Source organism: Rana temporaria, chromosome 1 (genome assembly GCF_905171775.1).
Source record: "Rana temporaria chromosome 1, aRanTem1.1, whole genome shotgun sequence".
NCBI lineage: Eukaryota > Metazoa > Chordata > Amphibia > Anura > Ranidae > Rana > Rana temporaria.
The window spans coordinates 292,596,934-292,623,046 of NC_053489.1; the positions used below are offsets into that span (position 1 = coordinate 292,596,934).

The 26,113-nt window shown below is 41.3% G+C and overlaps 1 protein-coding gene across 1 annotated transcript in view; it reads right to left on the reverse strand.

Annotated features, from left to right (window-relative positions):
• LOC120943817 (zinc finger protein GLIS3-like) overlaps window positions 1-25,658 on the reverse strand; it is a 158,202-nt gene extending 132,544 nt beyond the window's left edge. The window contains exons 1-2 of the mRNA XM_040357368.1: window positions 25,289-25,658; window positions 22,049-22,159 (exon numbers count right to left, since the gene is read on the reverse strand). Of these exons, the coding sequence (XP_040213302.1) occupies window positions 22,049-22,159; window positions 25,289-25,543 (366 nt within the window). The 5' untranslated portion in view covers window positions 25,544-25,658. The remainder of the gene's footprint in view (window positions 1-22,048; window positions 22,160-25,288) is intronic.
• Between the last annotated feature and the right edge of the window lie 455 nt (window positions 25,659-26,113).

The following is a 26,113-nucleotide window of genomic DNA, read 5'->3' on the forward strand; positions in this document are numbered from 1 at the left end:
CATTGATCAATTGTTCCTCCAAAGCAGGAACATGGATCAATTCCTTCACTTAGTAAAAGCCTCCTACACAGTGCACAACTACTTGTTGGGCACACTGGTAAAGAGGTTGTAAAATCGGAAACCCCCCTAAAAAAAACCTGTAAGACAAAGGCATTATGAGCTAGTATGCATCAAATACTAGCTCATTATGAAATACCTTAGATCGAAGCTCTCTCAGTGGCGCCCGCACATCACTGAGACAGCTGACATTTACCCTGGAGTTTCTTCTTCTGCGGGCTCCGGTGTGATTGGCCAGAGCCACAATTAAGTCCCTCCCGCACAGGCACGTGGGAGCCACTGGTCACGGCACACAGTCCTGAAGAAACGGCACAAGCGGCCGTTTCTTCAGAGCGCATGCGCAGATGACATTGGTGTATCTAATACATATCTCCTAAGCGTTAGCGCTAAAGTGACGCTCATTTTAGTCATGCTTTAGCACTGTTTAAGCACCCGCTAGCAGGGTGTTTTTAGCCTGAAAGAAGGGGTTAAAAACACCAGTGTTGCGGGGCTTCTGAAGTGCTTTGGGCATTTTGGGCAGGGCATTTTGGGAGCACTAAATACAGCGCTCCCAATGCACCCCAAAGATGCTGCTTGCAGGACTTTTCATAACATCCCACAAGTGCACCGCCTGGGTGTGAAAAGTCACACTTGAATGAATGGGAGGCAGTTTTCAGGTGCTTAGCAGAGGCTATTTCCAGCGCTAAAGCGTCTAAAAACTGTCCCAGGGTGAAAGGGGTCTAAATCTACAAATATTTTGACTTTCAGATTTTCATTATACACTACAATTTACTTTTACCTAACTGTTGAATTTAAGCCTTAACACCTAATCTTAAAACTAAGCCTAACACCAGACCCCCTAAAACCTTAAAGTAGATATTTTCTTCCTTTCACTAAAAATAACAACACAGAGCAGCTCTGTATGCTAACATGAAATCATCTTACATTCATTAGTTAAACAAACATGTTTTGCCTTTATTTACAATTACTGTTTTTCCACTTCCTGGTTGAGTGAGGCACTGGTAATGTAAATAAAGCCTCACAATTGAATACTGGGAAGGCTACATCACCAGTGCCTTCCACCTCAGTTCATGTACATTGATAAATGTTCATGGAGCCCAGAGTTCCAGCCAAAGTTCCAGGAAGTAAGGATTCATCTGCCCTTATAGGAAATGGACACCATGGGAAGAACTGGGAGGGGGAAAAAAAATAAAGGTATGCAAAAAAAAAAAAAGCCTACAATTGTCCATAAGTATCTATTTGTAGACTACCATTACTAAACATTTCTAAAGGTGCCTTTGTTTAAATTTTTATGTTGAAGTTCCTAACCCTTTAACCCCAATCACTAGCCTTCACTATTCTTACCTTTTAATCAATATTTATAATATCCAGACATCAGTATTGGGCTATCTATCTATCTATCTATCTATCTATCTATCTATCTATCTATCTATCTATCTATCTATCTATCTATCATTCTTCAGTATAATTTGTATTACAAGTCAAATAACTTCATCCATAGCACCTTATGCTTGTAATGTCACTACATTCTGTTTATACTGCCTATACTTAAACAGCTCACAAGACATTCCACAGCATGCTTCTAGTTTATGTCATGCTCTCTCAAGCAGCACTGGAATCCGATACTTAAATTTTGTGACACTTATTTTTGTAAAGTTTTTAAATCTTGAAATATTATTAATCTACAGTATTTGCTATACTTTGTGAAATACAATTCACCAAGTACTTTGAGGACTTTTAGAAAGGATTACATGCAGGACATATTAAATAAGGCCATGACTAACAGACTGTGACATCCAGAGGGTTCCCTCCTTTCAACACAACAGTCCCCCATGGGGGCAGCTATTTATTTGACTGCTTCTTTATCACCTTGGAATTTTTATGTTTTTTGATTTTTTTTTTTAAACTAAGAATTGCATGTTGTTGTGTAAAACCTCTTTGTGACCTTATGCCAATTCCAAATTTAATTAAAGCCATAAATAATCTTTATTCCACCCTAAAAGGTTTAATGTTTCTTAGTTTTTATTATTATTATTGCCTGGAAATATTTCAAATTCCATTGCTTGATGTTAGCTAACATCTAGGTATAAGTCAGTTAAATGAGATTAAATGGAACAACATTGTTATTAGACACAAACATCTTAAATACAAAAAAAAAAGCTTTGTTGCATAAACTGCATATACATAAATATAACAGAATATATATATATATATATATATATATATATATATATATATATATATATATATATATATATATATATATACTATATTGTCAAAATGTCAAAAGTATTGTGACACCTACCTTTACACCCACATGACATTTAATGGCAACCCAGTCTTAGTTCATAGGGTTCAATATTAAGTTGACAGAGGTCAGAACTCTGTGCAGCCAGTCAAGTTCCTCCACCCCCAAACTCGCTCATCTATGTCTTTATGGACTTTTCCAAAATGTCTTGTTATTTTTACGCCTTAAGAGTTCATTTCACTGGAACTTTTCACACACTATAACCCCCCTCCACTAAATTATTTGGACCAGTGCACAAAGCAAGGTCCATAAAGACATGAATGGGTGAGTTTGGGGTGGAGGAACTTGACTGGCCTGCACAGAGTCCTTTGGGATGAATTAGAGCGGAGACTGTGAGCCAGACCTCCTTGTCCACATCAGTGCTTGACCTCACAAATGCGCTTCTGGAAGAATGGTCAAACATTCCCATAGAAACACTCCTAAACCTTGTGGACAGCCTTCCCAGTAAAACCTTGATTTGAGAGTAACTTGGTTTGGGAACGTTTTGCAAGACATGATACATTTTTAATACATTTTGCTTTGCTATACAAGCAAAGTCTTAATATACAAGTAGCGTCATGTCACAATTGAGTATAAAAGAGAAGAGAGGCGTCTCTAAGTGTAGCAATATGGTTACATTTAATGAAGGGACAACATTTAGCAACTTATTGCTACACTTAGGCCCCATACTCACGACCAAACATGTTTGCTGAAACTGGCCCGCGGACCAGTTTCAGCATACATGTTTGGTCGTGTGTAGTTACGAGCGTACAGAATTTCACCGTACATTTGCCCGCCGGGCCGTTTTTCAGCAGACATTTATTTCCAAACTTGTTTTAAAACCGTCCGCTCAAATCCTGTCCGAACGTACATGTTTGGTGGTGAGTACACAAAACCAACGTACAAAAACCCCGCGCATGCTCAGACTAAATGAGGCCACGGGAGCGCTCGTTCAGGTAAAACTCACGTTTCTTTGGGATATGGCACATTCGTCAATAGAAAGATTAATTCTAGCAATAGAACACTGAAGCAAAACACACAATAACCAATGCTTGATGCCGTCGTTTTATTCATTCTTCTCTTGCTATAACTAATCAGTTATTTAGCTCATGTTATTTCAACTGAGTTGTTCCATACTGAAAAGTGACATTTGTTAGCTGTGATGTAGTAAGATTTTTGCAAACTTTTATTGGCCCGACGTATCATATTTTTAGTGGTCCTCCACATTTCAAATTTTTTGCTTTTAATGTTTAATGGTTATCTTTCCCACTTTCTTTAGGTGTTTATAGTTATGTCACCATTTAGAATATTTTAATAGGAAATAGTTTTGATTTAGCTTTTGTTTGTATATTTAACATGATTTTTTTGAAGGTTGTTTAAATTGTCTACCATGTTGGCACACCAAATGACCCCCCCCCCCACATGAGTTAGTGAATAGTTTAGATTAAACATTTTATTTGTTTGTAATGTTTGATGCCTAAAATAATACCCACAGTATTACAAACAATAGGCACGTTTTTCAAATCAACAAAAAGGCTTTTATTTGAGCAAATTATAAAAAGGATCAAAAACAGAATGGCAGCACTTGAACAGCTAGCAACATACATGCAAACTTGCATTTCAAACATGGTGAAGGATAAACTAGCCAACCTCAGGAAGCACACAAAATAAAATCTGAAGCAGCAGCACATAACCAAAGGAACCCAAGCTGTGGTAGTCCAAACAAGATGCCATTTGTGGGGGATCAAATGGAAGGCAGGGCATCAACGTCTCCTCTTCCTTGCAACCTTCCTTCCAGGCTGCCTTCCAGCGGGTCTTCCCTGGGCCCTTGCAGGTGGGGATGATGTGGCAGCAGGAGTATGATGTTCAGCAAGCCGGGCCGGGTCACATAGCCCAGTGTCTGGGGTCAGCAGCTCCCTCTGCATCCACCAAAGGGCCTGGTTGATGATGCCCTTGGCCAATTGCCTCTGCTCCTCCGTGCCTTTATTGAGGTCATGTGCCACGGAGGCACTGTAGGCCTCAGTGGGGTTGAGGGGGGCCCTCATGATGGCACTCGCCTCCTGAATCATTTTCAGGCTGGCTTCCTCCACTGCCCCCAATTTCTTCTTACGGCCTGGTGGCCTAATATAAAGGGGAGGAGCCTGGCTGGTGGTGCTTGTCCTGGGGAGCTGCTGAACGCCACTGGGCCCGGCCTCCTCCTGGCTGCCACTGACCCCTTCGTCCTGGCTGACAGTGAGGAGAGGATCTGCCACCTCCTGGCTGGTCTCTTCTTCCTGTGTAAAAAAAAGGGACATGTTGTAATATATTTAGGAATATACTCACTCACATTTTCATGCTTGAATCTTATTTTTTGCCTTGAATTTAAACTTGAAAACAGACTCACCCTCTGACCCCTGCAGTTGTCATCCCTGACACCTATTTGTTTGCCCACGATTTTAGATTTTTACTTCCCAGCTTGTATTTTATTAACCAATATCAAGTCAAGAATCAAACAATAATTAAGATTATTACATAACTAGTTATGAAACTACTATACCTCATCATCGTAGAGGCGCAGATCTGCCTCTCTGTCAGCCAGGCCCTCTTCATCCGACTCTGCAGGGCTGTGGTGATCTGGGGAAGTCCCGCTGGGAGGTAGCGTGGAGGAAAGGTTGGGATTCAGACTTGACATTGATGCCCTGCCTTCCAGTTGATCCCGCAAAAATGACATCTGGTTGTAATACCACAGCTTGGGTTCCTTTGGTGGTCTTGCTGCTGCTCCAGATCTTAGCTGCTTTTGGTGAGCTTTGTACGCTCTCCTATATGTGCCCCTGAGGTTGGCAAGTTTATCCTTCACCATGTTGGCACTGCATTCTGGCACCCATGTCCTCATGTATGCTGCTAGCTGTTCAAGTGCTGCCGCTCGTACGTCCTTGTTATGATAATGGTCCTGCTTTGAATCCCACAGGATGGGCATTTCCCTGAATTTATCCAGCAAATGCTGGATAATGTCTTGGCTCTGCAGGAGATCCATTGGGAAATTAGGATTTACTCTTTTTTTTTCTAGATTGAAAAAATAAAAAGAAACCAAAAACACAATTAAAAAAAGCCTCAGCATTTACATTGATAGAATATGTTGTTTAAAAAGTAGTACCTATATAGAAATACAAACACAGTGTCTCTTGTTTAGAAAATGCTGGCCAGCTCTGCCCCATTGGTTGGTTTTAGATAACATTTTTTTTATACATGCCGCCCCTTTGGTTACATTGCAGGAAATAATATAAATCTACAACCATACACAATTATTACAAATGACAGCATTCATCAAGCCACTATTGCATGTGTAGATATCCTGCCCCTCAGCATTGATTACATGAAAGAAACTTCCTAATGACCTCTGTCCAACCAACACAGAACAATACTTGGCCTGATCTGAATACACCCTACATAATTGATAATGAGTCACAGCATTTTTGATCTCTCTATTTTGTGATGTCTACAAAAGCATTTGGGTATGAAAATCACATTCTGGTATCCAAGAGACATAATAGCTTAATAAAACTGTGCAACCAACAGACCAAACCCCCATCCCATTGCTCTACATTTTAGAGCCCGCTGCTGATCCCATGTTTAAATTTCTTACCTGCCTCTCTCACAATCCTCGTTTCTTCCGCTCGCTGAATTAACACGTAACCTACGTAATCACGTCAAGCGCCTTTTATACACTCCGCGTATGTATGAAACGCCGCCCTCGTCACCTTTGCCATGCCCCTAATCAATTGAAAAAGTAAATATGGCGTTAACTGTGTAGGTTCTGGAATCGCGCGAATATTCTCCGCGTAACGTACGTCAATACGTTGTTGGCATTCGCGACACTCCGCATATGCAATAATCCCCGCCCTCATCTCCGCCCCTGACGGGACATTTCCTCGTTTCCACGCCCCTAATCTCTGTGGGAAGGAAAGATGGCGATGTCACACGAGCGGGCACGGAGCTCTCATGGCGCAAGTGAAGGGACAGAGGCTGGACCGTCCCGATCCAGGCCTAAAAGATATAAAGCCACTAATATGGCGTTCGAAGAAATGGTGGAGTTGGTTTACATCATGAGGAGGAAGGATTATGATGGTGAATGTGGGCCCTACAAAACACCGAACCGTAGGAAGTCACACATAATGGACAAGGTGGCAAGGAGAATGAGGAGAATGTTTGGTGTCACCAGGTCAAAGGAGCAACTACGGAAGCGTTGGTCCGATTTAAAATTGAGGGAGCCACATCACATGAAGAAGATACTAAAAATTCTGCGTAAAAGTAAGTCCATATTATTTAAGGGGGGGGGGGAAATGTCTGCAATAATGTGTTGACATGTATTTTTTCACATCTGCCTCCTTGGCCTGCTTGTACTTTTGAACACGTGTAGATACTGTATTGTGTTTATGTCAAATAACAACCTTAAACAAATTTTGTGAAATAGTAAACACGCGTAATATGACATTGTTTAGCAAAAATGTGACGTTACTCCAGGAACAACACACCTGGACATGGCTGACTGGCCCCAAACTTGGTTTTCCAACATTGTTGACTAGCAAAATCACAGAAATTAAATTGAGTGAATGTGACAGGCAAACAAGATTCATTCTCCAAAATGCAAATAAAGCTGATGTTTTAACATCTTGAAATGCAAAGCACCTGTGTCTCAAAAATCTAAGTATATTTATTTGGAGGGTCGACGAGAATTAATGTTTTGGGGTGACATCCATTTGTGTCACTTCTTTGCAAAAAAGGGGCAGGATCAGAGCTTGGCCTAGAACTACGCCAAAAATGGAGGATTGCTGAAAGAATAAACAACCAAAAATCATCATAAATGTATCGTCTATGCAATGTGTGCGATTTATGATATCCAATATCTGTGTGCTGATGAGTATACCTTTTGTTTTTTATTATTTCTTATAGGGGAAAGAAGACGCCAGCAATTGGAGGAGGCAGAGAGGGCCAGACACCCAGAAAATCAAACACCTCCACATGTTGAGCAGGAGGAGGCTGGGGAAGGAAGAGAGGAGGATGTGGAAGGAGAAGAGGATGTGGAAGGAGAAGAGGATGTGGAAGGAGAAGAGGATGTGGAAGGAGAAGAGGATGTGGAAGGAGAAGAGGAAGGAAGAAAGGAGGAAGGAAGAGAGGAGGAAGAAGTTATTTTGGACTTAGAATTTATATCAGATGAAGGGCAAGTGGCGGAAGAACAATTTGGCGAATTGCAAGAAGGTGGATTGATGGATGAAGGAGGAGTCGAAGATGATGGGGAGGTGGTGGAAGAAGGAGGAGTGATAGAAGATGATGGGGAGGTGGTGGAAGAAGGAGGAGTGATAGAAGATGAAGAAATTGGGGATGTGGAAATTATCAGGCCATCAGGTCAGTGTCACCCCTATATTAATAGGGCCAAACATATGCAGATAGGCTGTAAACTATTTACATATTTTGAATGCCAATTTGTTTCTTTTTAGGGGATCAAGATGGAGTAGCACATTTTTCACGTGCAAGTGCTTCTATCATTATACAGCAACTAATGGAGTGCAGCACGGAAATGGACATTATGCAGGAAAGGATGCTAGTCATGGAGCAGAATGTGCGAAATGTCATTTCAGAGTGTAGCACGGAAATGGAGAACATGCGACAAAGGATGCTAGTCATCAACCAAAATTACAAAAATATCATGGACATGATGGGCCGTGTCAAAGACTGAACCACAGAAGCCCATCCCCCGCCCATCCCCCGCCCACAAAACCCTTTTTAATTTTTGTACTTTATAATACGCCAAAATTTCTAAATGCACACACAGTGTGCCAATATGTGCTAGCTGCCATCACAGACTATCTATTGTCTGTGCTTTGTGGGTACAAACCCCTCCTCGATCCTCAAGTAGTTGAGAGGAAGGGTTTGCTCCCACAAAACACAGACATTGATCACCCATGATGTCAGATAGCACATGTGGCCATTTGTCTGTTTAACCAATGACATTTGGCGAGTTTGCACTGAATGTGTGCATTTAGAAATTTTGGCGTGTTCCAGTGTGAAAGCACACCATCCATATGACTGACTGCTGTTATTTTTTTTAATTTTTGTTTGGTGTTGATCTTTTTTGGTTTGTAAATGTTTCCAGTTTCAGATCACAAAACGAACAATAAATCTCACCTAAAGAAAGAAGTTAACTAATTTTGGTAAAAAATTCAAAAATTTTTGTGTTGTGTTAAAATCTTGTTGAAAAAATTAGACACAAACAAATGACAAGCCCAAAAATTCTTGCGTATAGTTTCAGTGAAATTATTCTTACATTGTGTTTCGATCATTATTATTGATAATCACTGTCAATAAAGACAAAAAAATAAATAATTAAAAGCCAATATTTTGTCTCAAGAATTTGCAGGAAATGTTTTCTGCCTAAAAATACACATTTCTTGTTAAAAAATGAATAAACTAAAAAAAAAAATATGAGACATCAAAAGCAGAAAAATGAGTGGCTTCTTATTTCTAGACTGAATACCCAGTTTGTAGATGAGTGAATAATGTGCAAATGTGGTTAGTTAATACATCTGAGTAAGTAAATTTGGCACTAGAAGTGCACGATTTTTGGAGATAACCTGGAAGACAGAAAAATAGAGAAAAAGCAGTAATGACAAACAACTGTATAAAGTCCAATGGTCTAATTATTTATTAGTTGTGAGAATATTCCTTTCTTTGGGGGCCGAATTAGAAAGAAATATGATCTGGCATAGCAATGGCCCCCCGACCCATGAAGTACTCAACATATTTGTCGCGTACCTCACGAGCAGATTGGGGGGCCAAGCCAGCGCGACCAGTGTCCAGGCCAGGAATGTTCTCTGAGGGTAGTCCTGCCTCAGAGCCCATGGAGGCTAGGTACGTCTGGGAGTGCCTGCGTAGAAAATTGTGCAAAATGCAGCAGGCAAATATAATGGTGTTCAATTTATATTCCGCCAAATGTATCGATGTCAGGAACAGGCGGAACCGGTTGCTGAGGATCCCAAAGGCATTCTCGACTACCCTCCGAGCCCTGGACAACCGAAAATTAAACACACTCCTCTCTAAGGTGAGGGTCCTCTGGGGAAAAGGCCGCATTAGGTGAGGTCCAAGGCCGAAAGCCTCGTCCGCTAGGAACACAAACGGAAGTCCTTCCACATTATCTTCATCTGGTGGCAATGCCAGACCACCAGTTTGGAGACGATCATAGAAATCAGTCCGTGCGAACACTCCCCCATCTGACATCCGGCCGTTCTTCCCCACGTCCACATATAGAAACTCATACTGTGCCGACACCACCGCCATCAACACGATACTATGATAACCCTTGTAATTATAATAGTAGGACCCCGAGTGGGGTGGGGGCACAATGCGGACGTGTTTCCCATCTATTGCTCCACCGCAGTTAGGAAAATCCCACCGCTCGGCAAATTGGGAAGCCACAGACTGCCATTCCTGTGGTGTGGAGGGTAGCTGTGGGGACAAACAAAAAAAGAGATTTAGTACTTTGGCACATAAACATTGCAAACATAATCCTACAAGCATCCTTGTGCAACTTTACATTTTTAAAATAGCATTTGCAAATTATGAAGGGAGAATTTCGGGGCACAAATATATAGGCCCACTTAATTAATAAGAGACTCCACAGCCCTCTGATGGGGACAAAAAAACTTTGAAGGGGGGGTGGGGGGTGTTAAAACTGTTTTTAGAAAAAAAAAAAAAAAAGTGGCATGGTGGGGGTTGGCCCGAAGATAGCATGCTGGACAGGTTAATATTGGGTAAGATCAAAATATGCAGGTAGGCCAAAATAAAAAGAACATGTAAAAGCTGATATCAACATGCATAGTGAGAAAAGGGAACGTTAGTTAAACACACAGCATATCTGGGAAATAAAATAAAAAGTTAGTTTGCCACATTATTAAAGACACATTGTGAGGTTAAAATGAGGAAACTTACCTTCATATACTCCTCGTGCATAACTTTAATGATGGCAGCACACGTGTCCGGTATGATGACCCCAAGCGCCTGCGGAGAGATGCCTGTCGAGAACTTGAGGTCCTGCAGGCTCCTTCCAGTTGCCAGGTACCGCAACGTGGCAATAAGCCTCTGCTCGGCCGTGATGGCTTGGCGCATCACAGTGTCCTGCCTCGTGATATAGGGGGACAGAAGATCCAGCAGACTGTTGAATACGGGGTCCGTCATGCGGAGAAAATTCCTATAGTCATTAGGATTATTCTCCTGGAGTTCCCTAAGCAGAGGCATATGTGAGAACTGGTCACGCTGGCGCAACCAATTCTTGGTCCAGAAACGCCTCCGCCCCCTGTTTCTGGCCAAAGTACTGGAATAATGAACATATCCAGCAGCCATCCCATAAACAGCACCAACTCGCGAAAATTGACGCTGCTGCTCCATCATGGCTTCAAACCGGCCGGCTGGTCAGTCAAGAACACACTCCAACAGAAAGCACAATCAAATCCAGCGGTACCTGCAAAGAACGCACGACACACAGATACGAACGCACAGTACGAATCTGCTAAGCAGAACGAACTGCACGCCTGTACCCGAATGCCAACTACGTACCCACAAGCACACGCACTGAACGAGAAAATACTACCTGCTAAAGCCTGGAGACCGAGAAGCGCGAATCAGCTCTAACCAAACCTTCACTAACACGAGCAAAGCCGTAACTAGCAAAAGCGGAACAGAGGGCGTCGCCATTGACTTTGGCCTTTCCCTTTATAGTGACGTCAAACGTGGATTACGTGCACGCGTTCAGGTCCGCAGGGAAATATCGTCCGCTGGTGTGTACAAGCCAGCGGGCCAAATGAAAAAACAGCCTTGTACGCCGGAAACAGCCCGTCGGACATTTCGAACGGACATGTTTGCTCGTGAGTACTCGGCCTTAGAGGTGCCTCTCTTCTCTTTTATACCCTGTACCACCCGCTGGATTTTGCTTCTAACCCCCATGGATGGACATTTTATGGTTACACAATCTATCACATTGCTATAATCTTTTTATATGGACTATATACTGAAGGACCTATGAATAAATGGTTGTAAAACGAATCATTTGAGTTTCCATTATTTTTTTATGGGGAAATTTGCTTTAATATACAAGTGCTTTGGATTACAAGCATGTTTCTGGAATGAATTATACTTGCAATCCAAGGTCTAACTGTATATATATACATTCAGCCTGGGTTCACACTGCGATATCAGAGATTGCATGTGATTGGGACCCGCACTGCTGGTGCAGTTCACATGCGATCTCTGAGCAATGTGAGTTCAGCCATACAATTGTATGTCTGAACTTGCATTAGATTCACGCAGAAAATAGTGCAGGGACTTGCTTTTCCCTGCACTAGAATCGGATCGCATGGGTGTTCTCTATTTTTTCTCGTCGTTTTTCACGTTGTAGTTTTTCTCGTCGTGAAAAACGGTCGTGTGTAGGCTTTAACGACGAGGAAAAAATGCGCATGCTCAGAAGCAAGTTATGAGAAGGGAAATTTGCATAATCAACCCAAAGGGTGGCGCCATTCGAAAGGAGCTTCCCCTTTATAGTGCCGTCGTACGTGCTTTGCTCGAGCATTTTTTTTTCACGATCGTGTGTATGCAAGGCAGGCTTGGCAAGAATCACAACGATAAAAACTTTTTTTTCCATGACATGGAAAATGGGCATGTGTCCGCGGCATAAGAAAATAAAACTGATTTAGCCACCACATGTAATGATTGGTAAGCTGCAATATATTTGATTTTTGATTTCAGGTTTAACACCACTTTAACCTTCAAATCAAACACCATAACAAATACCAACAAGGGCATAATAAGACACAAAATGGTCATCTTGCATCAGCAAGACCATTCTGTAGCAGAAGTTTTATGGTGGAGAAGTGTTTTCTGCTGACCAAGCTGTGATCTGCTGACTAAGCTCATCTAGAGAAACACAAACTGGCAAAGCAGAGGACTGGCAATGCAATGGCTGGCAACAGAAACTGGGTAAAGAAGACAAGAAAAACATCAAGCCTACTTCCCTTCGAAGTGGAAATAAAGCCAAATGATGCACAAAAGCACAAAGATGTGGATACAGAAAATGGTTGCTGGTGCTCTGGGCTGATGAGTCAAATATTTAACCATGTGATGCTAAAAAAAAAGTCAGCGTGCTCTGGTCTGATGAGTCAAATTTTTAACCATTTAATGCTAAAAGAAGTCAGCTTGAGAACACACAAATTAAAAAAAAATCACAAACATTATACAGTATAAGTCATTCAAATTCAAATTCGATCGACCATGAAACAAAAATTAGCATATAAGCTAACTTAAGTTAGTTCCTCCTCATAGTAGTAGTAAATAATAATAGTACTACTATACTATACTACTATAGAAATATGTACTACTATGTATAAGAAGGAACTAACGTAAGTTAGCTTATATGCTAAGTTTTGTTTCATGGTTGATCCAGTTTGGATTTTAATGATTTATGTAATAAAGTTTGTGATCATTTTTTTATTAACCCTCCTGGCGGTATCCCCGAGCGTGACTCGGGGTGGATTTTTTCTGCTATAATCGGTATCCCCGAGTCACGCTCGGGGTAAATATGCAGAGCCTGCAGCGTGCACTGGCTTACCTTGTCCTGGATCCAGCGATGCCACCGCGCTGTGTGAGCGAGCGGGACCTAGCTCAATTCACACAGCGTCCTCCTTTTCCCGCCGATCTCCGTTCCCTGCGACGTTACGTCGCACGGGAGCGGAGATCGGCGCCAAATTCAAAAACTTAAACAAACACTATACATACAGTATACTGTAATCTTATAGATTACAGTACTGTATGTAAAAAATACACACCCCCCTTGTCCCTAGTGGTCTGCCCAGTGCCCTACATGTACTTTTATGTAATAAAAACGGTTCCTTCTTTCTGCAAACTGTAGATTGTCCATAGCAACCAAAAGTGTCCCTTTATGTCAAAAATGGTTTTAGATCAGCTAGAAAACAGCTATAATAAATTATAATCACTTGCAGAATTGTGCGATTTGTGGGGAAATTCGTCATAAAAAAAAAAAATAATGACAGCGACAATTTTGCAACTGAGAAAATTTCAGTGATTTTGATTTGATTAGATTATTGAATCATTTTTATTAGAAGTATATTATTATTTGTTATAATTATTTATAATTATTTATTATATTATAATTTATAATTTTGTTTTTAAAAAAATGTCATACCCGGGATGCCTATTAGATTCTTGTTTGGTCAGATTTAAGTGAGTTATTCCTAAGAATTACAGGCCTACAGTATTAAATGCCACATTTCCTTGCAAATAATTTTACCGCTTTTGGTACGTAATTCCAGACAGAATCATACCGCCAGGGAGGTTAAGTGTGGTCTCTTCTGTACCAGTAAAGTCAGATGTGATTCTTTTTTTTTATCTATATACACATATTTAGGATGAGGTACTATAGTCTGCAGGCAACAGTATAATACAATTGATTTACCCTGCACATTTGAGGCTGCTTTTCTGTACATGGAGTTGAGTAATGGTGTCCTCACAGCTTAGAAGTACACACAGATTCTTATATGTCATATAATAATATTAGATAGTATCAGCCCCAACTTCATTCTGCATCAAGACAATGACACCAAACACATCAAAATTCATAAAGAATCATCTACAGAGAAGATGGAATTGTGCAATAGATGTCATGGTCTCCACAGGGTAAAAATGGAAATATCATCAAGCTAGGATGGGATTGCTCATAGCCAAACTCTGTGGTGGAACTGTTATGCCTAGTACACACGTACAGGATTCCCAGCAGTAAAAAGTTCGCCGGGAATCTCAAAGGGAAAACCGAGAACCTGCTCGGTAAGTTTTTCCACCTACACACAAGAGGTTTTCCCGACAGGAAAACTGTAATGGAGCTTTGGTCGGGAATCCCGGCCGTGTGTATGCTCACATAGGAAAACTGCCAGGAAAAAGACCCCCGGGAATGCCGGTGGGAAAAAAAGGAGCTGGTTCTCTTTTTTTTCCTGGCAGTTTTCCTTTTGGGAAAACTGCGATGGAGCATACACACGGCTGGTTTTCCCGGCCAAAAGCTCTCATGGCAGTTTTCCCAATGGAAAAAACGGTCGTGTGTACGAGTCATAACCAATTCTCCAAGTTACTTGAACCAACCTATCAAACAGCTAGTTTCAGAAACAGCATGTAAGTGTACCTAAGAGAACTGCTGCTCTTTTGCAAGCATTACGACTTTTCAGAATTTTTCATATATATATATATATCTATATATATATATATATACTATATATATGCTGTATATAATACACATAGCGTGAGAGCGTGGAAAATATAACTCATGCTCTCTAACCGAAAACCATCAATAAAATTACATTCTACATATGCTAGACTCCATTTGGAATAGGTGACAGAGTGCCTTTCAGTTTTCTGAAATGCCTTCTGATTGGCACTTCTTTAATTTTTAATTACATTTACATTTAATTCTCTTTACTTAATCAAGTTTTGCTACCAATTTTTTCTACCCAGGCTCAGTTTCCTGCTTGGGTACAGATTTAAAAGAGAAGTATGTTTATTTTATTTTATTTTAGTTTCATACTTACCTATGTGGATGCAGCATCAGACTGATACTGCAGCTGTCCCCCGCTATCTCTGCACTGAAAACCGAGCCACCGAACATCGCCGATGGCTCAGTTTTCACAGATCCCTGAGAGGAGAGCTGCTGACTCTCAGTCAGTGTCTCTCCTCTCTGCTTCTCTACGCTCATTAGAGCACTGAGCTGTGGAGGGGCGGGGTGCTGCCATCTCAGCACTTCGCTGAGATGCCTTGACTGCCATCAGTCAAGGCAGCCGTGGTGCCTCAAAACAAATTGGTGCAAAACAAGTGCAAAACAAATTGCACTCCTGTGACCCAGAGGAGAAGCCCAGCCTAAAAAGCTCAGGCTGGACTTCTCATTTAAGGGCTCAGTGATTTTTTTGAAGATGGTACATGTCTCTGGCAAGTTAAAATGTTAAGCAATCATAATGCTAGGAATTTTACATTTTTCACCAGTAAAATAGTTTTATAAAACAGGTATTAAAATCACAAATAACGAATTCTAATTCTATTTAATGAGCCATGCATGTAAAAATATTGCTTGACATGCCAGACAACAATGCAAAATCTGAATCTATACCACACGGAAAAGAACTGTAGGTAGTAATACCACTGAAACCCATAAGATCACAGTAAGGGGGTGAAGCAATGGGGTTGATTTACTAAAGGCAAATAGACTGTGCACTTTGAAAGTGCAGTTGCACTCTGCAAAGGCACTTGCTCTAGATCTTAGTAAATGAGTCAAGGATACCCAATCACATATAAGGAAAATAATAAAAAAAAATGTTGCTTGCACAATGATTGAATGATAAAAGTCAGCAGAACTTCCACTCATTTACTAAACTCTAGAGCAAATGCACTTGCAATGATTGATTTACTAAAGGCAAATAGACTGTGCCTTTAGTAAATCAACCACACTAAATTTTTCTTTCCTACAAGGCAGCTTATTTCTGCCTTATGTAGTAATTACAATATTTGAACTTATATTTATAAAGCAGTGCATTTGACATTCCTCAATCATTCACTGCAGATAAATCAATCACTGTCTTTTACAACATATGCACTAAAAATGCATACCGTATATGCAGTAAAGGTTTGGTGAATGTCACATTTACTGCTTTATAAATATACCGCTAAGGCTATGCATTCAATAATTAATTCAGGCTGGGTTCACAATGTGTGCGGCCACGGCTCACAGCAGGGGTCTGGCGTGTCCCTGTTCTCTGTTTCAGGGACAATTTTTTTCCTGAATTCGAACCTGAAGCGGAGCCAAAGATGCACAGAGATGTGTGAACTGGCTCAATTGGCACACTCTCCTGTCGCATCGAATTTGCATTAGTGTGAACCCAGCCTTAAAGAAAATCAACACAAAATTAGAGCTGCTGCCAATAACGACTAATCAAGACACACATTACATGTTATGATGTAAGGCCCTTTCACACGTGCGGACCGTATGTCTGCTTTTTCATCCATCCGTTTGCGGATGAAAAAGGGACATACATTGGTCCCTATGAACATCCGCTGACACCCGTAATCGTCCGCCTCCGCAAAGATCCGATTTTGCAGACGGAAGAAAACCCTATTTTTTCTTCCGTCTGCAGAGCGGATCGGATGAACACGGACATACGGTCTGTGTTCATCCGATCCCCCCATAGGGGAGAGCGGAGAAAAGACAGGGCGGTCCCTGCACAGTGTGTGGGGACCGCCCTGTCATCCGCTGGCTCAGCGGGGATTAACAGAGCGATCCCTGCTGAGCTTACGAAGCATACGGAGGCGGATCATTACTGATCCGCCCAGTGTGAAAGGGGCCTAAGGGATACTGTCTTGCCACCTCTTGCTCTGATCTGGGCTCTATTGTTTCTTACAGATCTGCCTTCCTGTGGGTCGGGGGTCCGATCGGGACCCCCCCCCGGTACATGCGGTGGTCTGTTAGCCTGTGGGAGCGATCCAGGATGAGGGGGTGGCTATTCGTTTCTGGCCACCCCCTCGCGATCGCTCCCAGTGAATCACCTGCCCCCTTTGCCTGTGTAATGTAAACACAGGCAGAGGAAGTGATGTCATCTCTCCTCTTGGCGGTCTTTTCGTCCGACGAGAGGAGAGAAGACATCACACGTGAGTTGCACCTAACAGCACACTAACACCAGTACACACAGGCACACTTAACCCCCCCAGTCACCCCCAGATCACGCCCCCAGTCACAGTGTCACTGATTGCAGTGCTCATTTATTTACTGATCACTGCATTTAGTGTCATTTGTGACAGTAAAAAGTTGCAGGGCAGTTAGTCTTAGGCCCCTTTAGGTTCAGGGTAGCCCCCTACCCCCCCTAATAAAGGATTAACCCCTTGATCGCCCCTCCAGTTAACCCTGTCACCCCCTATCGCCAGTGTCACTAAGCAATCATTTTCTGATCGCTGTATTAGTGTCGCTGGTGCCGCTAGGTAGCCAGTTATTTTTTGAGGTTCGCCACCAGGTTTTTATAGCGTTATGTACCCCCATACATTTTCTAAATAAAGGTTTTAACCCCTGATTGCCCCTAGAGTTAACCCTTTCACCAGTGATCTCCGTATAAGTGTCACTGGTGACGCTGGTTAGCCAGTTAGTTATTTAGGTTCGCCGCCAGGTTTTTATAAAGCGTCAGTTACCCCCATATATTACCTAATAACGTTTTTAACCATCTGATTGCCCCCTAGTTAACCCTTTCACCAGTGATCACCGTATAAGTGTTACGGTTGACGTTGGTTAGTTAGTTTGCTGTTTATAGCATCAGGGCACCCACCGTATATAACCCAATAGGGGTTTAACCCCCTGATTGCCCGGCGGGTAATATCGATTAAATTTTAGTGTCAGTCAGGGTCTGCGTTGCCTCAGGCAGCGTTAGGTTAGTGCCAGTAACGCTTACACCCATGTGCAAAGCATACACCCCCCTTAGTGGTATAGTATCTGAACAGATCAATATCTGATCTGATCAGATCTATACTAGCGTACCCAGCAGTTTAGGGTACCCAAAAATGCATTGCTAGCGGAATCAGCCCAGATACCCGCTAGCACCTGCATTTTGCCGCTCCGCCCAGCCCACCCAAATGCAGTATCGATCAATCACTGTCACTTACAAAACACAACACACATAACTGCAGCATTCGCAGAGACAGGCCTGATCCCTGCGATCGCTAACAGTTTTTTTTTGGAAGAGTTTTCTACAGTCGCTGACAGTCAGGTGCTTTTTTACCTGTGAATCATTACTAGTGTACCACTGAATTTAGAGCCCAAAATGGCAAAGCAAATGTACACTAGTGAAGAGGCCTACATGTTTCTGAGCCTGACAGATAGTGAGGAGGAGGTCACGCATCTGTCAGATTCTGGCTCAGAATACGATCCTGTAGACAACAGCAGCTCCACGCCAGATAGCTCTGACGACGAAGTTGTGGTCCCTGCTAAGGCCAGGCGTACCCAACCCCGTTCTGATGTTGTTGAGGAGCAAGGACCGCAGGACCCTTGTATGGAGCAGAGAGCCAGTACTAGCGCCGCTATTCCTTCTGGTGAACTGGCAAGCAAAAAAAAAAATAGTTGTCGTTTTACTGTTCTCTCCCTCTCTATTCTCTCTCTATTGTTCTGCTCTTTTTTTTACTGTATTCTATTCTGCAATGTTTTATTTTTATTATGTTTTATCATGCTTGCTTTTCAGGTATGTAATTTACTTTACTGTTTTCAGGTACGCCATTCAGCTGTTGCACGGATTTATTTATCTTGACAGCAACAGTGTTTGCTCCCACGAAATATAAAGCCGTGACTCCAGTGCTGTAGGAGGTGATTTCACCACCACAGTTAAAAAAGACCATATATGCCGAAGCATGGGGGCATTAGGGGCGGAGGAGCGATTTTGCTCCTAATACCGTGTACATACGGTCGACATTCCTACGGAGGCTTTCCCGTGGAAAAGTCCGATCGTATGTACGCGGCATAACTTTTTAATGCCGCGTACATACGGTCGAAATTCCGACGAAGGCTTGCCCGTGGAAAAGTCTGACCGTGTGTACACGGCATAACTTTTTTGCGGGAGGATGCTTCGGCATATATATATTTTAGGCACAGGTTGCGTTAAAACATTTTTTTTTTACTATGTTTTTTTTTGGTATTTGCTTTGCAGGTATGGTATGGTAAGGTCTTACTGTTATACTGTAATGTTACTTTGTTTTAATGTTAACCATCATTTGCTTAGCAGGTACGCTATTCAATTGCAGCGCAGAATTATTTAGCTTGACAGCAACATCGTTTGCTCCCACGATACATAAAGCCGCGACTCCAACGCTGTAGGAGGTGATTTCATCACCACAGTTAAAAAAAAGAGCCCCTCTGGCCTGCATATTGGTCCGGGTCTTAAGTGGTTAAAAGATGTTGGTGCCTCTTTTTGGGACTGTAACATATCCATATCACTATCCCTTATCCTATAAAATTTTACAGTTGTCACAAGAACAGAAAGTCATGGGCAATCTTCCTAGTGGATATTTGTCTCTGTGACAGTTGTCTAAGAGATATTTCCTTACACTTTGTAGAAATGTGGTCTTACTTTCTCTTCTCTCCCCAGGGCTGAAAGTAAGGGGAAATTTTAAAAAATGGGACAATATCGAGGGTTTTAAAAATTTCCGCCTCTACTCAACACTAAAGATACACTTTGACTTTTAGATGGGGGGGTGCTACCCTGCCTCCTAATCCAGCCTGTCCCTATTTTCTTACACTAAAAGAAACTGTATGCATGTGCTTTAAAAACCCAGTACTGACATCTTTGAACATTTTGTGTTTATACCCACCCCCTTCTTTATATATCCTGCTGAATAACCATACCGTTTATATACTGAGCAAAATTATAAACGCAACACTTTTGTGTTTATCATGAGCTAAACTCAAAGATATACGATTTTTTCTATGTACACAAAAGGTCTATTTCTCTCAAATATTGTTCACAAATCTGTCTAAATCTGTGTTAGTGAGCACTTCTTCTTTGCCAAGATAATTCATCCACCTGGCATATCAAGATGCTTATAAGACAGCATGATTTTTGCAAAGATGTGCCTTAAGCTGGCCACAATAAAAGGCCACTCTAAAATGTGCAGTTTTACAGTATTGGCGGAGTCCGAATACCAGTCGGTATCTGGTGTGACCAGTATTTGCCTCACGCAGTGCAGCACATCTCCTTTGCATTGAGTTGATCAGATTGTTGATTGTGGCCTGTAGATTGTTGGCCCATTCCTCTTCAATGACTGTGCAAAGTTGCTGGATATTGGCAGGAACTGGAACACCCTGTCATATACGCTGATTCAGAGCATCCCAAACATGCTCAATGGGTGACATGTCCTGTGAGTATGCTGGCCATGCAAGAACTGACATGTTTTTATCTTCCGGGAATTGTGTACAAATCCTTGCAACATGGGGCCGTGCATTATCATGCTTCAACATGAGGTGATGGTCATGGATGAATGGCAAAAAAATGGGCCTCACAAATTCATCACGGTATCTCTGTGCATTCAAAATGCCATTAATAAAATGCACCTTCCTTGTCCATAGCATACACCTGCCCATACCATATTCCCACCGCCACCATGGGGCACTTTATCTAAAACTTTGACATCAGCAAACTGCTCACCCACACATTGCCAAGCACGCTGTCTGCCATCTGCCCGTACAGTGAAAAACGGAATTAATCAGTGAAGAGAACACCTCTTCAATGTGCCAGACACCATTGAATGTGAGCATTTGCCCACTCAATTTGGTTACGATGACAAACTGCAGTCAGGTTGAGACCCCGATGAGGACAACAGGCATGCAGATGAGCTTCCTTGAGATGGTTTCTGACAGTTTGTGCAGAAATTCTTTGGTTATACAAACTGATTGTTGCAGCACCTGTCCAGATGGCTGGTCTCAGATGTTCTTGCAGGTGAAGATGCTGGATGTGGAGGTCCTGGGCTGGTGTGGTTACACGTGGTCTGCGGTTGTGAGGCCGTTTAGATGTACTGCCAAATTCTCTGAAACGCCTTTGTAGGTGGCTTATGGTATAGAAATGAACATTCAATTTAAGGGCAACAGCTCTGGTGGAAACTCCTGCAGTCAGCATGCCAATTGCACACTCCCTCAAAACTTGAAAATTCTCCGGCATTGGGCCGTGTGATAAAACTGCACATTTTAGAGTGGCCTTTTATTGTGACCAGCCTAAGGCACACCTGTGCTATAATCATGCTGTCTACTCAGCATCTTTATATGCCACACCTGTGAGGTGGATGGATTATCTCGGGAAAGGAGAAGTACTCGCTAACACAGATTTATACAGCTATGTGAACAATATTTGAGAGAAATAGGCCTTTTGTATACATGGAAAAAGTCTTTGAGTTTAGCTCATGTTAAATAGGGGCAAACACAAAAGTGTTGCGTTTATAATTTTACTCAATGTACATAGTGAAGCACTAAAAACCTGCATTGTATTAATAATTATAAGAGCTAAGGTATTATGTAACACTTAGTTATTGTAGGCATGACATGTGGAGAAGGAGGAGAAATTGGACACAAGAAAAGCTATTTAAACTTTCTCATATGTTTCCTAACATGATATAAAGACTACACAATGTACATTATTAACAAACAGGATTGAAATGGTACTTTTAAATGACAATATAGTTGTGTTATGTTGCATTTAATTGCATCATAGTGAGAAATCAACAATCAGCCCCTAATGTCACTTATGTCTTAACCACTATATTATCAAATGTTCATATGAATGCCTGGATTAGTTTAACGACTATCACAGTTTGGGTCATGTATGGCTGCTCTTGGCTGTGTGTACTCTCTATGGAATATCAATTACATCCTCAGTAATACAGAAAACCTGCTATAGCAGTCTTTTTTTCAAGAAACACAGGCTTTTCTCCTGAGTACTGCACCAATAAAGTACACAGTCTCTGGGTTTCACAATTAAGAGACTTCACAGCTGGACATTTTATATAAACTGTACTAGAAAATTACAGTCTCAATCTAGTTGCAATGGGGTACAGCTCATTTCTGCACAATTAATTGCACGGTATTCATATGACATATGGCTGTATCATTGTTACCTTTTTCCTGGCCTGCTGGTCTTTGGAAGAATGGGCTTTTACATGCTTTCGTAATGAACTTGGGTCTGTATAGCGCTTATTGCATCCTGGAATCTGACAGGCATAGGGTTTCTAGACAAAAAAGGCATAGGGTAAGGTAATCACATTACTTCACTCGTAACTCTCTTTTCACATTTGTTATCAATGAACATTCCCAGAGGTACTTACAGCATAGGAATCATTTGCTCAAGGAAGGATTAGCAAAATCAGATACAGCAGATTAGTGAAGCAGTAACAGCAGTGACTATCCAGAAAACATTGGTTAAGGTTAGAGCAGAATCCTGCTATAGACAGAAAAAAATGTGAAACAAAAAGGTCATAGTGGCAAGCAGACAGCAGTAAGAAAAATATTAACAGATAATAATATGATTTTGCATGACAGTGATTTTAATATGTAATACACGTTGCATATCTGAAAATGTATCCATTGTCACATTTGTGTGAGATTAAACCTTTTGACCCTCATATTTTAGAGTTTTCTCTAAAGGACAGTTCACACCACATGCAGTCCAGTGCATTTTTTTCTGCATCAAAAATTCATGGAAAGTAGGTTATATGGTTTCCAATGGCATAGTTCACACCAGTGCAGTCAGTTCCAGGGCTTTCCAGTTCCAGAAAAAAAAAAGTAGAACATGCTGCATTTTTCCTGCACTGGCCTGTACTGGAATGCAGTAAAAAAGCATCAAAAACACACCGGAATGCACTGGAAAGCATCAAAAAACTCACCGGACCCCAGTACAGTGAAAAAACAGGAAAAAAACACATGGAATGCATCCAGAAACGCATCAAAAATGCACCAGAATGTGCCAAAAACGCGATAAAACTGTACATGCAGAGACACATCCAGAACAAATCTGGAGCGCGTTTTTGTTGTGTGAACTGGCCCTTATACAAGGTAATGCAGTACGTACAAGTGACAGTAATTCATATGAAGTATAATGTGATATAAGTTAGGAAACCTCTTCTAGACTTCAAGCATGCATGAAACATAATGCAAAAGGCGTTCAGACAACAGGACTTTGGGAGGCTGTCACAAGCAATATTAAATGAGGCTTAAGGCCCATACACACGGTCTGACTTTTTGCCAACAAACTTCAAAATGAGCACGTTTTCAAAATAGTCCGACCGTGTGTACACTCCATCGGACAAACTTTTTCGGGTTTCATCGGACAAAAAGTTTGGTCTGCAAACGGACAAACTTTACGTCAACAAGAGTCCGATGGTGCCTAGTCCGACCGTGTGTACAGCAAGCAATCGGACTTTTGGACAAAGTACAAACGCGCATGCTCAGAAGCAAAGACTAGCCGGAAGCGTTCTGTCTAGTAGAACTAGCGTTCGTATTTGAAAGAGCACATTCATTACGCGGCAAGTTCCGAAATCAAGAAAAGCAGCGCACATTCTCTTCTTTATAATGTGATAATACTAAAAGCTGCTTTGCTGGTGATACTGACGGAGTAAAAACAAATGTCTTTACTTTGGATTAGTGTATTTTGGTTATATGAATCAAACATATTTCTTTATTTTTTGGTGGGTCAAGTTAGCACAACCCCATTGCGCAACATGTCTGCTTGACGAACGGACGTTCAGAAACGAACAAAATTGCACGAAACTGAAAACCGCGAATGCACACAGACGAAACCTCTACTAACTCTCGATTATCAGTAGGAGCCCAAAGGGTGACGCTGGAGAATTTAACTTCCTCTTTTAAACTCTTGTCAGTACGTTGAAACGTCAGTACGTTGAAAACGTCACTACGTTAGTGTTTGTTGCCGAAACAGTCCGAGCGTGTGTATGCAATGGGTGTGACCGGACAACTCCCTTCAGACAAAAATCCAAGGGAAAGTTTGTTTGATGTCCAATCGTGTGTAAGAGGCTTAAGAGACATTTATGTCTCACTAGCCGCTGGTTGTAAATAGCTTGGTAGTACATATGCTTCTATGGAACTAGTCAACTCTTGTAAACTAATTCTCCTTCTTTTAATAAGAAAGCAAATGTAATTACCACACAGGTTAGTCCAAAATACCTTAGTATACCTAGCTGAAACACTTAGGTTTTCCGAATAATGGTGGTTCTTTACTCAACTAAGCACTGGGATCTAAACTTGTCCAATTGGGCAAAGTAAATTACTCCAAAGTGAGATAAATTGCCTCCCAGAAGGTTTAATCGGAACAAGATATCCCTTTTGTTCCGGTTCACCAGCACAAATGCAGCAAAAAGAACTTGACAGGAGTTACAGCTGTGTGTTTAGATACACTTTAGGTTTACGGTAATCTTAGCTTTTGCTTGGATTTTGGTACCCACATTTACTCACATTCCAATATTACTGGCACAGTATCTTTTCATTTCTGTTTAGGAAAGCAAAGAGCAAAATGCTTATTTTGTTAATGTGCATGCAAAGGCAGTTTTTTTGGGGGGGGATAGAGTGGGGAAAGTTTAAACTCTCTGTCAAATTTGCTGTCTGTGTCTCCACTAGGTAGATTCACCCCTTTATTTATCCGAGTGACCACTATCAGTGAGATAGAAGTGAGGGGAAATCCAAATATATTGAGTTGTCATCAGAGAAAGAGGTGAGAGAAAATCCTCCAGTAGGGACACCTGTTCCTATCACATGCCAAGGTGAGATTATGTTCACTTAGGAAAAAAATTCTGTAATTTTCTGTTGTGTCTTTAGGACTGAAAGTGAATAGTTGAAGGTAGTCTTAATAAATGCATAACAATGAAAAGGGCGTAGGGATACTGTTTGGTTTCCTAGCAAACCCTCTACACCCCAACCCAGGTCCCGTCTGTCCATATGCCCTACTACTATAGCTATATAGCAACACTCCTAGTGGTTTAGCACATACTGTGGCACACCATCACTGCTCTTTGCATTGGCCATAAATTGTGGACCACAGTATTTTTTTGTACATAGGACACTTGGCTATTTAATGATCTTCATTCACAGTTTATTACGTAGCCTGATGTAAAAATAAACTGGTTGCTAGATGTGTGAACTTTTACACTAATTATGTATCATAGAGAGTTTGAGGTATGTTCACAATTACCGTCCTCGCATTTGTCAGTGTTATGGCCTCTGCTATACAGAGGAGAGGGAGAAACAGTCATTTGTAAAGACTGCTCATGAGAAGCTCAGGAAGCTGGCAGTGGTATGGGAGCCTTTTCTTGCGGAACAAGCATATTATTTGACGTGTCTTTCCTTACGGTATCCAGGTGTGTCCTTTGATGCTTGGCACGATCGCTGGAGTTGCTGAAGGCCTTTTGACAGCCAGGATGCTGGCACAGATAAGGCTTTTCTCCTGTGTGACTCCGTAAGTGAATCTTCAGGTTTTCAAGCCTAGAGAATGCTTTCTTGCAGCCTTCAAACTGTAACGAGAAACAGAATATTGAGTATTTTTTCTTTTTGATTGTAATGTATTTTGCAAATAAGAAGGCACTGTTTAGTGGTTCATGTTTCATCACTCCCTTAAAAATGAGTTCTATTTGCTTATTTCAAGATATTAAACCTATCTGGAGGCTGGCATACATAACAAGCTGGCCTGCCAGTTTTAGCTTAGGAGCACACAACATACAGTTTTCAAGAAGAGAATTGCTGGATATTTTGCAATTTTTTAAGTTCTCAGAGCTATCCTAGAACATTTTGTACATTTTATTAATAATAACAAAAGAAATAAAAGATATTTAAGCAAAATAAAAGTATTTATATATTACTATTAGACTCATTGAAAATGAGTGGAGATACATTGCTAGTACTTATTTATCCAAAATGAAAGAATACAAAGTATTGACTTACAGTCTCGCTTTTATGAAAGATCTAAAAGTTGTAAATTTTTGCCACTACATGTTATTTCGTCATACGTCAAACCTCAAATTATAGTAATTGAAAAATCTGTATACTGTTTAATGAGATTGCCAATTTGCCATTGCTTAAAGGAACATCTGAACTTTGTTAACATGAAATCATTAGGGATAAGATTTGGGTTTGCTGCTGCCATGAGTTCATGGCAAATCTCTAGAATTTGCAAAGTT